Source organism: Morus notabilis, unplaced genomic scaffold (assembly GCF_000414095.1).
Source record: "Morus notabilis unplaced genomic scaffold, ASM41409v2 Scaffold966, whole genome shotgun sequence".
Classification (NCBI taxonomy): Eukaryota; Viridiplantae; Streptophyta; class Magnoliopsida; order Rosales; family Moraceae; genus Morus; species Morus notabilis.
The window spans coordinates 81373-93753 of NW_010364907.1; the positions used below are offsets into that span (position 1 = coordinate 81373).

Consider the following 12381-nt stretch of genomic DNA (forward strand, 5'->3'; position numbering starts at 1 on the left):
ACACTACTTCATTTTCTCACAATCTATTCTTAATCAAATAATCAGAAAAGAAAAAAGAAAAAATAATAAAAAATGAACTCCGGTGAAATCGCGAGACGCAGAACGACATTCCGATCTTAGTTAGCGATCTCTCATGATGAAATAGCGATTTCATTCGCGAAGAGGTCTTGACGGTGAGGGGTCGTGACATTTGTCACGATGGGATGCGTTGCGACCTCCGTTGCGATGAAATCAAGAGCCTCAAGCACGATGGATAGCATTAGGGGTGCATAAGGGTCGGGTTGGCGGGTTCGGGTTGGGTTCATGTCGGGTTTTTTCAAGGGCAGGTTGGAGATAAGCAGACCCGCGGACTGTCCGTTGAGTCATAGGCAAGTGGAGGGCGGGCTGGGCTTGTTTGTTGGCCCAATGGGTTCATTACAAAAACAAAAAAAACAAAAAAAAAATTGAAAAAACCCGATGGGCCATTCCTCTATTTTTTTTTTTTGGGAAATAGTAGGAAATATGCCAATATGAAAAGCTTAAGAAAGTATCTAGACTAACTTTTACTTATATAAATTAATAAGTCATAACTTGTTAAGTTATGGTTCATAACCAGATAAGTTATGGACAAACTTGTTAAGTTATGGTTCATAGCCAAACAAGTTATGAACAAAAACCGAGAATAACTTGTCAAGTTATGGTTCATAACCAGACAAGATATGGACGAAAACAGTAATTTAGCCTATTTATTAATTTATGTAAACTATTGGTCTATTAATTTTAATTTATCTCAAATCTTGGCCTATTTTCCTCTTTCTCTCCTTTTTTTTTCCTTCCATGTTTCTCTTCCCAAAGAAAGAAACTCATTCACAGCCAATTAAATTAACTAAAGCCAAAAAAGAAAAAAAAAAAAAAAGAGTTCAGAAGGAAGAACTTAAACCTAAACCCCCAATGAAGAATTGACGATTCTTTCAATTTTGTACGTAAACTAGAAATAAGAAGTCTTTTTCTCCTATCTCTCTCTTGTTTCACGATCCGCCATTTTCATTTCTGTTTATTTGCTTTGTTTTCCTCCTATCTTTAATTTCTTTGAAAGGAATTTGAATTCGTATTGCTTATTGATCCGCGTTAATCTCGATCTGAATCAAGAAATTAAAACAACAAAGAAATTACCTTTTGAGGGACGGATTCTGAGCTGTAGAGGTTGTAGGAAGCCGGTGGTCGACATGGGCGGCGTATGAATCTTGGGAGGAGAGGGTAAGTAAAACCATAAGTCTGTAAAAACAGAGCAAGTAAAAGTCCTTTTTTTTAAATATATATTAAGTGGCGAGCGGGTCGGGTTCAAGGTTCAACCCGCCCCCAAAAGTGTCAATCCGCCAACCGCCCGCTTAGTGTATTGGCGGGCGATTTCAACCCGCCGATTGGCGGCTTGCTGACATGGATCGCTGAGGGCAGGGCGGGGCGGGCAGTTTGGTAGGTGCGGGGTGGGTTTTATGCAACCCTAGATAGCATCGCAATGGTGGTCACGATTTGCGTTGTGATGGGTCGCGTCATGACTTCCGTCGCAACTGCGATGGGTCGCAGTTTCTGCCGTGACCCTTGGTGGTGGGATGCCAGCCAATAGCTCCAGTGTCGTGATCTGGTTGTCGGCAATCCTCTGCCCTCAAGCCATTGACCGCGACAACTTTTCATATATTTAAAATGATATTTGTTTTAAGGGGTTCTTTCTAAATTAGGATCATGGTTATTGGTTCTGTTATAGTATTTTTTTCTTATAAAAAATTTAAATTTTAAAAATCAAAATCATGAAACATGATTTTAAACTCATAAACTAAACGTAACTTAACTTTCTTTTCTTTTTTTGTTTTTAATCTAATGTGTATGGCTCACATTAGTAAGGATGAGTTTGTTTATTTATCCATCGTAGGATACCAATCGGACAGTCAAAAATGAGAGGTGTAGAGATAACGGAAAGGAAAGGGATGTATACATTTTTTTCCATAAAAATAAAATAAAAATGAAAAATCTTGACAAATATACTTTAAAAGTGTATGGATCTTGTTTTTTTACCCATCACTCTTAATTAATATCTTTTTTAGTCAAATAAATACATTAAGAAAATAGTACTAATTAAGAATAAAGAGTAAAAATTCATACACATATTTTTCAAAGTAAGTTTAACAATTTCCTCATAAAAAATCTGTCAACTTGAGATTATTTTTACATGGTTGAAACTGAAGTAATGAAATTAAGTCAAACTTCTTTAGGAATAATTGTTCATTGATCAGAAGCAAAAATTTGATCAATATTCCTTTTAAAAAAAATTGATCAACATATATATTTTTTCTCGTAGAAAAAAATTGTTTTTTTTCCACATTGTTTTTATCAATATAGAAAGGAATTGTAATCAGGTGCATTAATTAGGTGACCAATCATACTTGATTTGCCTAAGTCTTCTATAGGGTTTCTTAATAACTTATGTCACGCAAAACTATTTATCTTCCTGTTTCTGCTTTTAGGTGGCTTATATATTGTATTGGTACATCATAATCAGTCTCCATCTACCTTGGATCGCCACGGGATTTAGGCAATTTTGTCAACCCATGATAGGGCCCCATATACATTCATAAACATACAAAAGTATTAGTTATATAATATATATATATAATTTACTATTTAGATAAAAAATAATTATATAATATAGATACAAAAGTTGGTCCCGTTCTTTTCACTGATTCGAGTTTAGAATTCGAGTTTTGTTATAATAAAAAGCTATAAAAAACAGTCACATCTAACTTTTTTACTACAGTAAAAAGCTCTCACACAACATCACATCTTAACTCGAATTAAAAACTCAAATTAGCGAACCGAACGGGCCCGAGTTCTACAGAAATTAGTGTAGGGTGTACGTAAAAGAGGTTGATTATGAATAGCACTTGACGCCTGATCCTTTTTTCACTTTGGTTAAACGCGTACGCATAGTGTTTTTTTTTTTTTTTTTTTTTCAATACAAATTTTTTTAGTGAACATTTTTTTTAATACTAATGCTTCCTTGCAATCAAGACTGAAATTCGCTGGGAACCTAAATCTGAAGAAAATAAATATCATTATATGCTTTTAACAATTATTATTAATATATCACACACTTTTGTTTTTTGTTTTTAGGGAAATATATCATTTACAGGTTAGCTAATTGATTGTACTGCTGAGCCTCCAAAGATCATGGATACGTCGGAGTTGCTCCGGCCAAAATAATACAACTGGGCTTGCCAGGTAATTCATTGATAAATAACTACCATAAAGATACAAAAGCATTTGATGATGTGACAATTTAGTTACTTAATTAATTAAACTATTTTTTTGAGTAATAATTAGTTAAACCGTTATCCCCTAGTTACAAAACTAAATTAGGAGGAAATTAATACTTTCGATATGCTTTGTAATATAAATTTTGAATTCTTTAATATATTGATATTCTTTTATTATGAACAAAAAATTGCTGAAATCGAACAACATTCTCAGAGATTCCACTTGAAGTTTTTTTTTTTTTTCTTTAAAAAAAGCTAAAATGTTATAGGTGTCTAGATGAGTCACATATTCAGATAAACTTGAGCAATTGAAATGACGCATATATTTTTGAGCAAAAACAATGCATATATATATATATATATATATATATATATTGTGACCTAGTATGGGACAAAGACGAACATAATATCTATTTGGTAAAGTATCAAGAGCTTGCAGGCTGCCGCAACGCTGATAGATTCTTCGAGTTTTATATACAAAAGAGTTCAAGATTCCACATAAAATATACATACTGTATATACTAATGATTTTTTTGGAAAGGGTATATAATAATGTTAGATTATTAATTTTATATGCAATTAGCTAAACTCACGTATTAATATCAAAATGTTTTGTATGAACCTTCAAGAAAAAAATGTTCTGTATATAACATGTTTATTAATAACTGATGTATAATAGACCATCTTGGCCACATAATATATTATTTGCATTATATTGGGATGGACAATTTATTTTAGAGAATTTAGGAAATACGCCCGTTTCAACTCCTTTTCTAGTTTTGTACGGTTGAGAGGAGTCCGCAAAATTTATTTATTTATTTTTTTTGGGTATTTTTGGCCACTGAGCTTGAACAACAATGACTAGATTATTCCGTCGAAGATATATTTTTACCTCAGATAATTTTGTGATTTCTGTGATATTATTGGAATTTTTGTGATTATTTTTGTAAATTTTGCGGATTATTTGTGATGTTATGTACATGTTTTTTTTTTTTTTTTTTTTTCACGCTTTCTAGTGACCACGACAGCATGGTCGGCAGCGCTTGTACCTGCGGTTTCTAGCCAATGATCCACAACTGTAAAGCACATAGTAGGATACCATCGGTCGTCGGTTGTTAGAAGTATCACACCATAGTAGGATAATTGTTGGTCACTAACCGGTGATTAGTTAGAAATTTTAGGATTTGTTCATTTGCACTTAAATTTTAAAAAAAAAAATTTAAAATCAAGTTACAATTTTATTTAAGTACATGTTCTTTTATAAAATTTGAGTTTTAACTTGAGTTTGGAGCTTAAATCTGAGTTTAAGTTCCTCTTTCAACTCAAGTTTCTAAACTCAAACTCAAGTTAATGAATAATACTTTTTCTATTATTAAAAACGTTATAACTTTTTCGTTTTAATTTCGATTGAGATGATTTTTTTCTATGCGTTCACAATGAAGAGACGAATAAAACCCCACTTATATACCATATTAAAATTTTTCATCACCATTGAGTTCTTATTAAAATACTATCCAAATACAAATTCAAGTTTTGACCCACCAAAATACAAACTCAAATAGATTCTCAATTCAAACCATAACTTAAAATGTGCACATCCAAACACAAACTCAAATTAGAGTCACAACTCAAACCATACTCAAATACACATTAACTCAAATCAAGGTCTAAACTGAAGTCACATTAACTCAAAAAATACAAATGACCAAACCCTTAATATCATACTAGATAAGATTCTGGTAGTCATGATCGATCATGGTACCGCAATACCTTCAACTATACAATGTCAATTGCCGGCCATTAGTCGCCAGAAGTTTTAGTATCACTCTTTTTAGGATACCGTCCGTCGATGGTCGGTGCTTGCTGAAATTTTTAATATCTTGGCGTGATACTTCTGAGTAACATAGTTTATCTATGCAGCTAACCAATATTGCGGTCATAATTCAAGATAGTTACTATTATCACCAAATGAATCAAAATTGTTGATAAGTATATGATTTTCCGTCCTATTTTACTCATGTTACAATTATAAAGTTATATGATTCTCTGTCCTATTTTAATAATGGGAGAAAGAGGAAAATAGGCCAAGACTTGAGATGGATTAAAATTAATAGGTCAATAGTTTACGTAAGTTAATAAATAGGTCAAATTATTGTTTTCGTCCATAACTTGTCTGGTTATGAAGCATAACTTGATAAGTTATTGTCTATAATTGTCCATAACTTGTCTGGTTATGAATCATAACTTGACAAGTTTGTCCATAACTTATCTGGTTATGAACCATAACTTGACAAGTTATGGCTTATTAATTTCTATAACTAAAAATTGGCCTATATACTTTCTTAAATTTTTCATATTGACATATTTTCTACTATTTCCCTTTAATAATTAGAAAATAGGTTGATGATCCCACAAAAATGTTTCACAGGGACGTTGATATTAGTCATTTTAGTAATTAGCACCATTGTTGTAAATTTTCAACACATAATTGTGCCAGAAGAAAACTAGAAGTCCAAAAGGTGATCATATAATTGGGACAGAAATGGATACATCAAATGGATTTTTAATATGATTGCACGAAAACACAAAGTTGGCATAAGAAGACAAAAAAGAGAAAAGCAATATTTAGCCGGAAAAAGACGGCCATGACAAAACAACTCCTAATTAGCCGGCCAGTTAGCGTGTGATCAATTGCCAGCCCACACTTTTTCCGACCACATTAATAATATTAATCTTTTTTTTTAGATTTTTTTAAAACATTATTTTCTCCTAAATCCCATCCCTTTAAAAGCCTCCTCTTTGGAGGACCAAGTCATACCATATCCGTTTTAATTAATCTCTTTCTCTCGGATCGCCAATATTTTCTCGTCCAAAGTTGATTTCTACAATACATTATTTTTATCATTATAATTATTATTGATACTAATATTTCTCTAGATGGCGAAGTTATCACAGCTGCAAAACCAGACCATGACCAAAAACAATAATCGGAACAATAACGGTACTAACAGTTCTAGTACAACTGGTGTTCAGAAAGTGAAGAGAACCAGAAGAAGTGTCCCCAGAGACTCTCCTCCTCAACGCAGCTCCATTTATCGAGGTGTCACTAGGTTGGTTACTATTATTTCCGCGAGCTATATATATATACATATATATATATATATATATATAATATGTGTGTGTAAACACACTTTTTTTTGTTGTTAATTTTTGGGTTTAATTTGCTTATGTTTTAGGCATCGGTGGACTGGTCGATATGAGGCTCATTTGTGGGATAAGAATTGTTGGAATGAGTCACAGAACAAGAAGGGACGCCAAGGTTAATATTAATTATTTTCATATAACAACCATATTATAGATAGGCATTTTTACATTAAAAATATATATGTTAATGCAGGAGGCAATATTATTGATGGGTTTTCTTGTTTTTCTCTTTTTCTTCTTTATTTTTTTGGGATCTCTGCTGATGATGGTGGAATTTGGTGGAATAATGCTCATCCACTCAGTTTATCTTGGTATGCTACTCTGAATACACACATACACAAATATATATATATATATATAATTGTAACAAGAAAAAGAAAATTATTTAAAGTTTATTGATTGAATTTTTCGTTAAGAGGGCCTTTTGTGATATTGATCAATGTTTGAACAGGTGCATATGATGATGAGGAAGCGGCAGCACATGCTTATGACTTGGCGGCACTCAAATACTGGGGTCAAGACACCATCCTCAATTTTCCGGTATTTTTTTCTTTTTGTGGAAATTTGAATGAGTTCCATTTTTTTTTTTGTGTTGATATATAATTATAATGAAAGATTATTTAGATGGAATTTTAATAAAAAATATATATTAATTGATCTGCATTTAAAAACTCTAGTTATCAACTTATGACAAAGAACTGAAAGAAATGGAAGGTGTGGCTAGAGAGGAGTATATTGGATCACTGAGAAGGTACACATTTTCTCTATTAAATATATTTGATAAAGAAGATGTTAAAATTTGACTCATTCAACTTGATGATTAATAGGAAATATTTATTAATATTGGTGCTAAACTTAATTTACAGGAAAAGCAGTGGTTTCTCTCGTGGAGTTTCAAAATATAGAGGTGTTGCAAGGTATTTAATTTGAAATATGGATATTTTTATTTGTCAAAACAAATGCCAAATTTTTCGTTGTATAGCACTTTTTAATGTCACTAATCTAATTAATTTGATGTATGATTATTAGAGCTTTAATTTGCCCTTTTTTGTGGAAATAATTTCAAGTCGCAGACATCATCATAATGGAAGATGGGAAGCTCGAATTGGCCGAGTCTTTGGGAACAAATATCTTTATCTTGGGACATATGGTATGTAGTTAATGGTTCTATAATTTCCAAAACTTATGTGATAACAATCACCATAAATTCAAGTTACATCATACATGATGATCAAAAGAGAACATAGTGTTGTATAATTTCCAATCCCAGGACCACTTCATTATAATTTCAAACCTGAAATTTCAAAAGTAGTAATATCTGCAACCAAAAAAAAAAAAAAAAAAACAGGGAGAGAGAGAGAGAGAGAGAATCTAAAAGCAGTTACAAACGTTATTATCAAGCGTAGCACGTGTTTAAATTAGTTAAGATTAGTTTGGATGCCAATAATTTTCATCCCTTTGTTCAACGGTATATGCGTATGTATGTATATATAATAATTTTTTTTTAGTAATATCCTTACTTAACTCAGGAAAATGCCCTATTAATTAACTATCAACTTTAAGATAAGTTGGATGACCAAAGTTCCCTAAAAAAATAAAAGTTAGATGGCCAAAGTACACCAAACCCCAACCATTATTTTCCCACCCTTGACCATTTACATTTTCTAGCACATAATGGATTGCAGCAATATTCTCATAATATCCTCATAAGTTAATTACTTATTTAATTAACAATTTCACAATAAAATTTCTGCAGCCACGCAAGAAGAAGCTGCAACAGCATATGACATGGCGGCGATCGAGTACCGCGGACTCAATGCCATCACCAACTTTGACCTCAGCCGCTACATCAAGTGGCTGAAACCTAACAGTACCATTACTACTGATCACAACCATATTAGTGAAAACCTTGGCCTTCAAAACCTTAATACAAACACCGATACTAATAGTAGCCAAAGCCTAATTAACCAAGAGACTGATAAACTAGGGCTAGGTAATTTTTTCCACAGCATCCAACAAGTTGCATCATGCAATGTTGACGAAACCCTAATCGCTCAGCAACCGCGGCCATCCACAGCCACGTCAGCCCTAGGTCTCCTTCTCCAGTCTTCCAAGTTCAAGGAGATGATAGAGATGACGTCTGCGGCGGATCACTGCCTGCCGCCTCCATCATCTCCGCCGCCACCACCAGAGTCAGAGGCTCCGCAGTCCTCGTTTCCGGAGAACGTGCAGACTTACTTTGATGACCACAAATGCCAAGATTCGAGCAGCTTTGCTGATGGGGACGATGGTATCTTTAGTGAGCTCAACTCGTTCATGCAACCTATGTTTCCTTGCGACTTCGACGTGGACGCTTACTTAAAAGAAGGAAAAGAAACTTATTAGTGGTTGAGGAATTTCATTAATTGCATTTGGAAAATTAGTTGGATAGTTCTACTTTTCATTTTGGATTCTTTTCGCTATTTGTTGTTTGTTTTTCAACTGTGAATATGCAGCTGGAAGATTGGGATTGATTGAGGTGAGAAATATTTGATGGGAGAAAAGAAGAGAAATTCTTTGTAAGTGATCATTATATGTAGTTTTCACTTAGTGATTGTGGGAGAGATTAGGGCTAACTTTATGTTTGGTTCATTTGTTTGTAGATGCAATATTGAACAATAAACGAACGTATCATTTTTTTTTCTAGATCTTAATAATTACAAGTCATCTGAATGGAAACTGGTACAGCATACATTATATACATAAAAAAAAAAAAATATATATATATATATATATATATATATATATATATATATATATATATATATATATATATATATATATATATATATATATATATATAGTTTTAATGGTTACTTTAATATTAATTCATAAATGAATTATTATTTTAAGAGTATTTAAAGTCATCCTCTATAATATATTATCTAATTTAAACTTATAATTATACATAGGGGGGAAAACATAATACTAATGAAACACACACACATAAAAAATCCATCCCCTAGACAATTTCATAAATCCCTTCTCTCTCAGGAATAAATATACATAACAAAACCTGATAAAAGAAACCCACAGAAAACCAAAGTAACCAACAATGTGATCATCCATTTTAAAAATTTAATGATCACATGTTGGGTTTATATTTCTTATTGCCGATTAGCGGGGTAGGGGAAATAGATCTTTCCGTGTTGAATGATCAGGGGTAGCAGATCTCGTGATGTCGGGATCATGCGGCGGAGATAATTACTAGCATCGAAGGGGTGTCGGGGGCCAGGGAGAGATCCTTGCGCTGGCGTGGGGAATGGTCGGGAACTCGCGACATCGTCAGAAGAGTTCCTTAGGGGAGGTTTACTGCTGACGGAGGAGCCGGGAGCGTGCACGCAACTTTGGCAGTAGGGACTTGCGATGTGCTCTAAATTAGCATCTTAGCGTATTTTCAATGCAATGTTATAATTAATGTGCCAATTATAAATTTAATATTTGAGTATAAAAAATACTCTCCAATGTAATACTATTTGTTGTGTCAAATTTCTCATATGTTATACTTTGTGGCAAATTTCTCACCAAATATAGCATATAGAAAATTTGACATTTGATTGTCATTGGTTGAAATGTTTACTTTTCATGTAATCATTGCAACTTTTACATTTTCTAATTACTTTAAACATAAAAGTTTACTTTTACAACTTTTAAAGCTTAATAATTATGAGAAAAAAGTAGATTCAACATTTCAAATAGCATTATGCATTGGAGCAAAAATGAAAATAACATACCATATTACACTTTTGAATGGTAAATATACAATTAGCATTAGCATTTTGCATTGGAGATGGTCTTAAAGCATCTCTAATGTAATATTATAATTGATGTGATAATTGCAAATATAACATTTGACTGCAAAAAACACTCTTTAATATAATGCTATTTGTTGTGTCAAATTTCTCGAATACTATATTTTGTGGTAAATTTCCCACCAAGTATAACATATGAAAATTTTGACATTTGATTGCTATTACTTAAAATGTTTACTTTTTATATAATCATTGCAACTTTTACAATTTCTAATTATTTTAAAAATAAAAATTTATCTTTACAACTTTCAAAAATGATTTTAAGAAAAAATAAATTTAACATTTTAAATAGCATTATATATTAGAGCAAAAATAAAAAGAACATACTATATCATACTTTTCAATGTTAAATATACAATTAACATTAACATTTATATTGGAGACGGTCTTATTAACTTATAATCCATCAATCTAATTATTAAGGATGTTAGGATATATAAGAAATTTAAAAGTTGCAAATGGCGAAATAAATCTTTTTTTTTACCCCACGGCAACGATAAATTAAGCTTATTATATTAACATAACAATCTGTTGTCATCTCGTATAATGCGTTTTTTTATTTCCATATTTTGTAATATGGTAGAGGCCTACATTTGACATAGGAATTTTAGTTCAAAAGTTGTCATTAATGTTCGTGATACGTAAGGATAAAGGCAAAATGATATCTTCTTCCCATCATGTAAGTCTTCTTATTAGATATTGAATTGAGATGTAGATCCACCTGGTAACTACTTGATAGCTTTTAAAGCTGTAAAATTGAGTCGGGATAAAAAGGCTAACCCGCTATTCGTATGTTTGACTTGTTACAGTGTTGAATTAACATTAAGGCCGGATTCGAGTTTTTAATTCGAGCTGAGATGTGACATTTTATGAGAGCTTTTTACTGTAGCAGAAAAAGTTAGATGTGACATTTTCTGAGAACTTTTTACTGTAGAAACTTAAAACTAAAAACTCGAATCGGTGAAATGAACGAGACCTAAAATATCATTAACATAAAGCCACTTTTAAGTTTGTGCCCCCACAATTAAAGACAAAAAAAAATAAAAATGATTTTTTTAGTTTAGTGTAAAATGTGAGAGAAATAAAAAATGACTTTTAGTCTTTTTTATTTTTTTGTTTCCGTTTTCTCCTCTCTCGAGTAGAGAGAAAGAGAGACATTAATGTATTTTTTATACTGAAAATAATCTTTTGATAAAACTACCAAACGCATTTTCAAAAATGATTTTTGTCTGAGATTGAAAACGTTTTACATTTTCATTTTTATACAAAAAATAAAATTATTTTAGAACGAGTTCTAAACGCACCCTTATAGAGTCATTTCCACTTTACTACTAGGCCCTAGAATTTAGGAAAGTTGCAGTAAGTGACATATTTTTGAAACTAAATTAATTAAATAGCAGATTTTAAAACTATTTAAAGTAAATAATAATTTATGTGGTAAATAAATCATTTACTATGTAAATGATTTATTTATGACTGTAAAAAATATCTTACGAGATAAAAAACCTTAAAAAATTTTTATTTATGTGGAAAAGATATTTTTATTAGTCGTAAAGAGAAAATTTACTTAAAAAGGTATTTTTAGTAATCGTAAATGAACCATTTACGCGGCAAATGATCAATTTACTACATAAACTGCTATTTACTTTAAATAGTTTTAAAATCTACTATTTACTTAATTTAGTTTTAAAAATCTACTATTTACCACATTCTCTCCAGAATTTATTCAGAATTTATTCAGTAAACGATTGGGATAAGAGACAAAATGACACTAATAATATCCCATTTTATAAGAGAAAAAAAACCACAAGCAAGCTTTAGGACCAGTTTGGCAATTACTGTACTGTTAAAATTTTTTATTGTTGTTGTTGTGTTGTTAGTTAGAAGTTGCTATGACTAGAAGGATGCAGATGTTTGGTAAATTTTCTTTTCAAAACTGTTGTGAATACTATAAGCAAATATTTTAGTATTTGATAAATTATGTATATAATTGTCATGGAGAGATATAATAGCTAAAATAGACATACTTTAACACTAAA

At 31.6% G+C, this 12381-nt stretch overlaps 1 protein-coding gene across 1 annotated transcript; it reads left to right on the forward strand.

Moving 5' to 3' along the window:
- Positions 1–6224: 6224 nt before the first annotated feature.
- On the forward strand, positions 6225–8876 carry LOC21391924 (AP2-like ethylene-responsive transcription factor At1g16060). Its single transcript, XM_024171542.1, has 8 exons — positions 6225–6397; positions 6524–6606; positions 6794–6802; positions 6943–7031; positions 7169–7242; positions 7358–7408; positions 7565–7641; positions 8248–8876. The coding sequence occupies exons 1-8, from the start codon at positions 6225–6227 to the stop codon at positions 8874–8876; spliced, it is 1185 nt and encodes a 394-aa protein (XP_024027310.1).
- The last annotated feature ends 3505 nt before the right edge of the window (positions 8877–12381 follow it).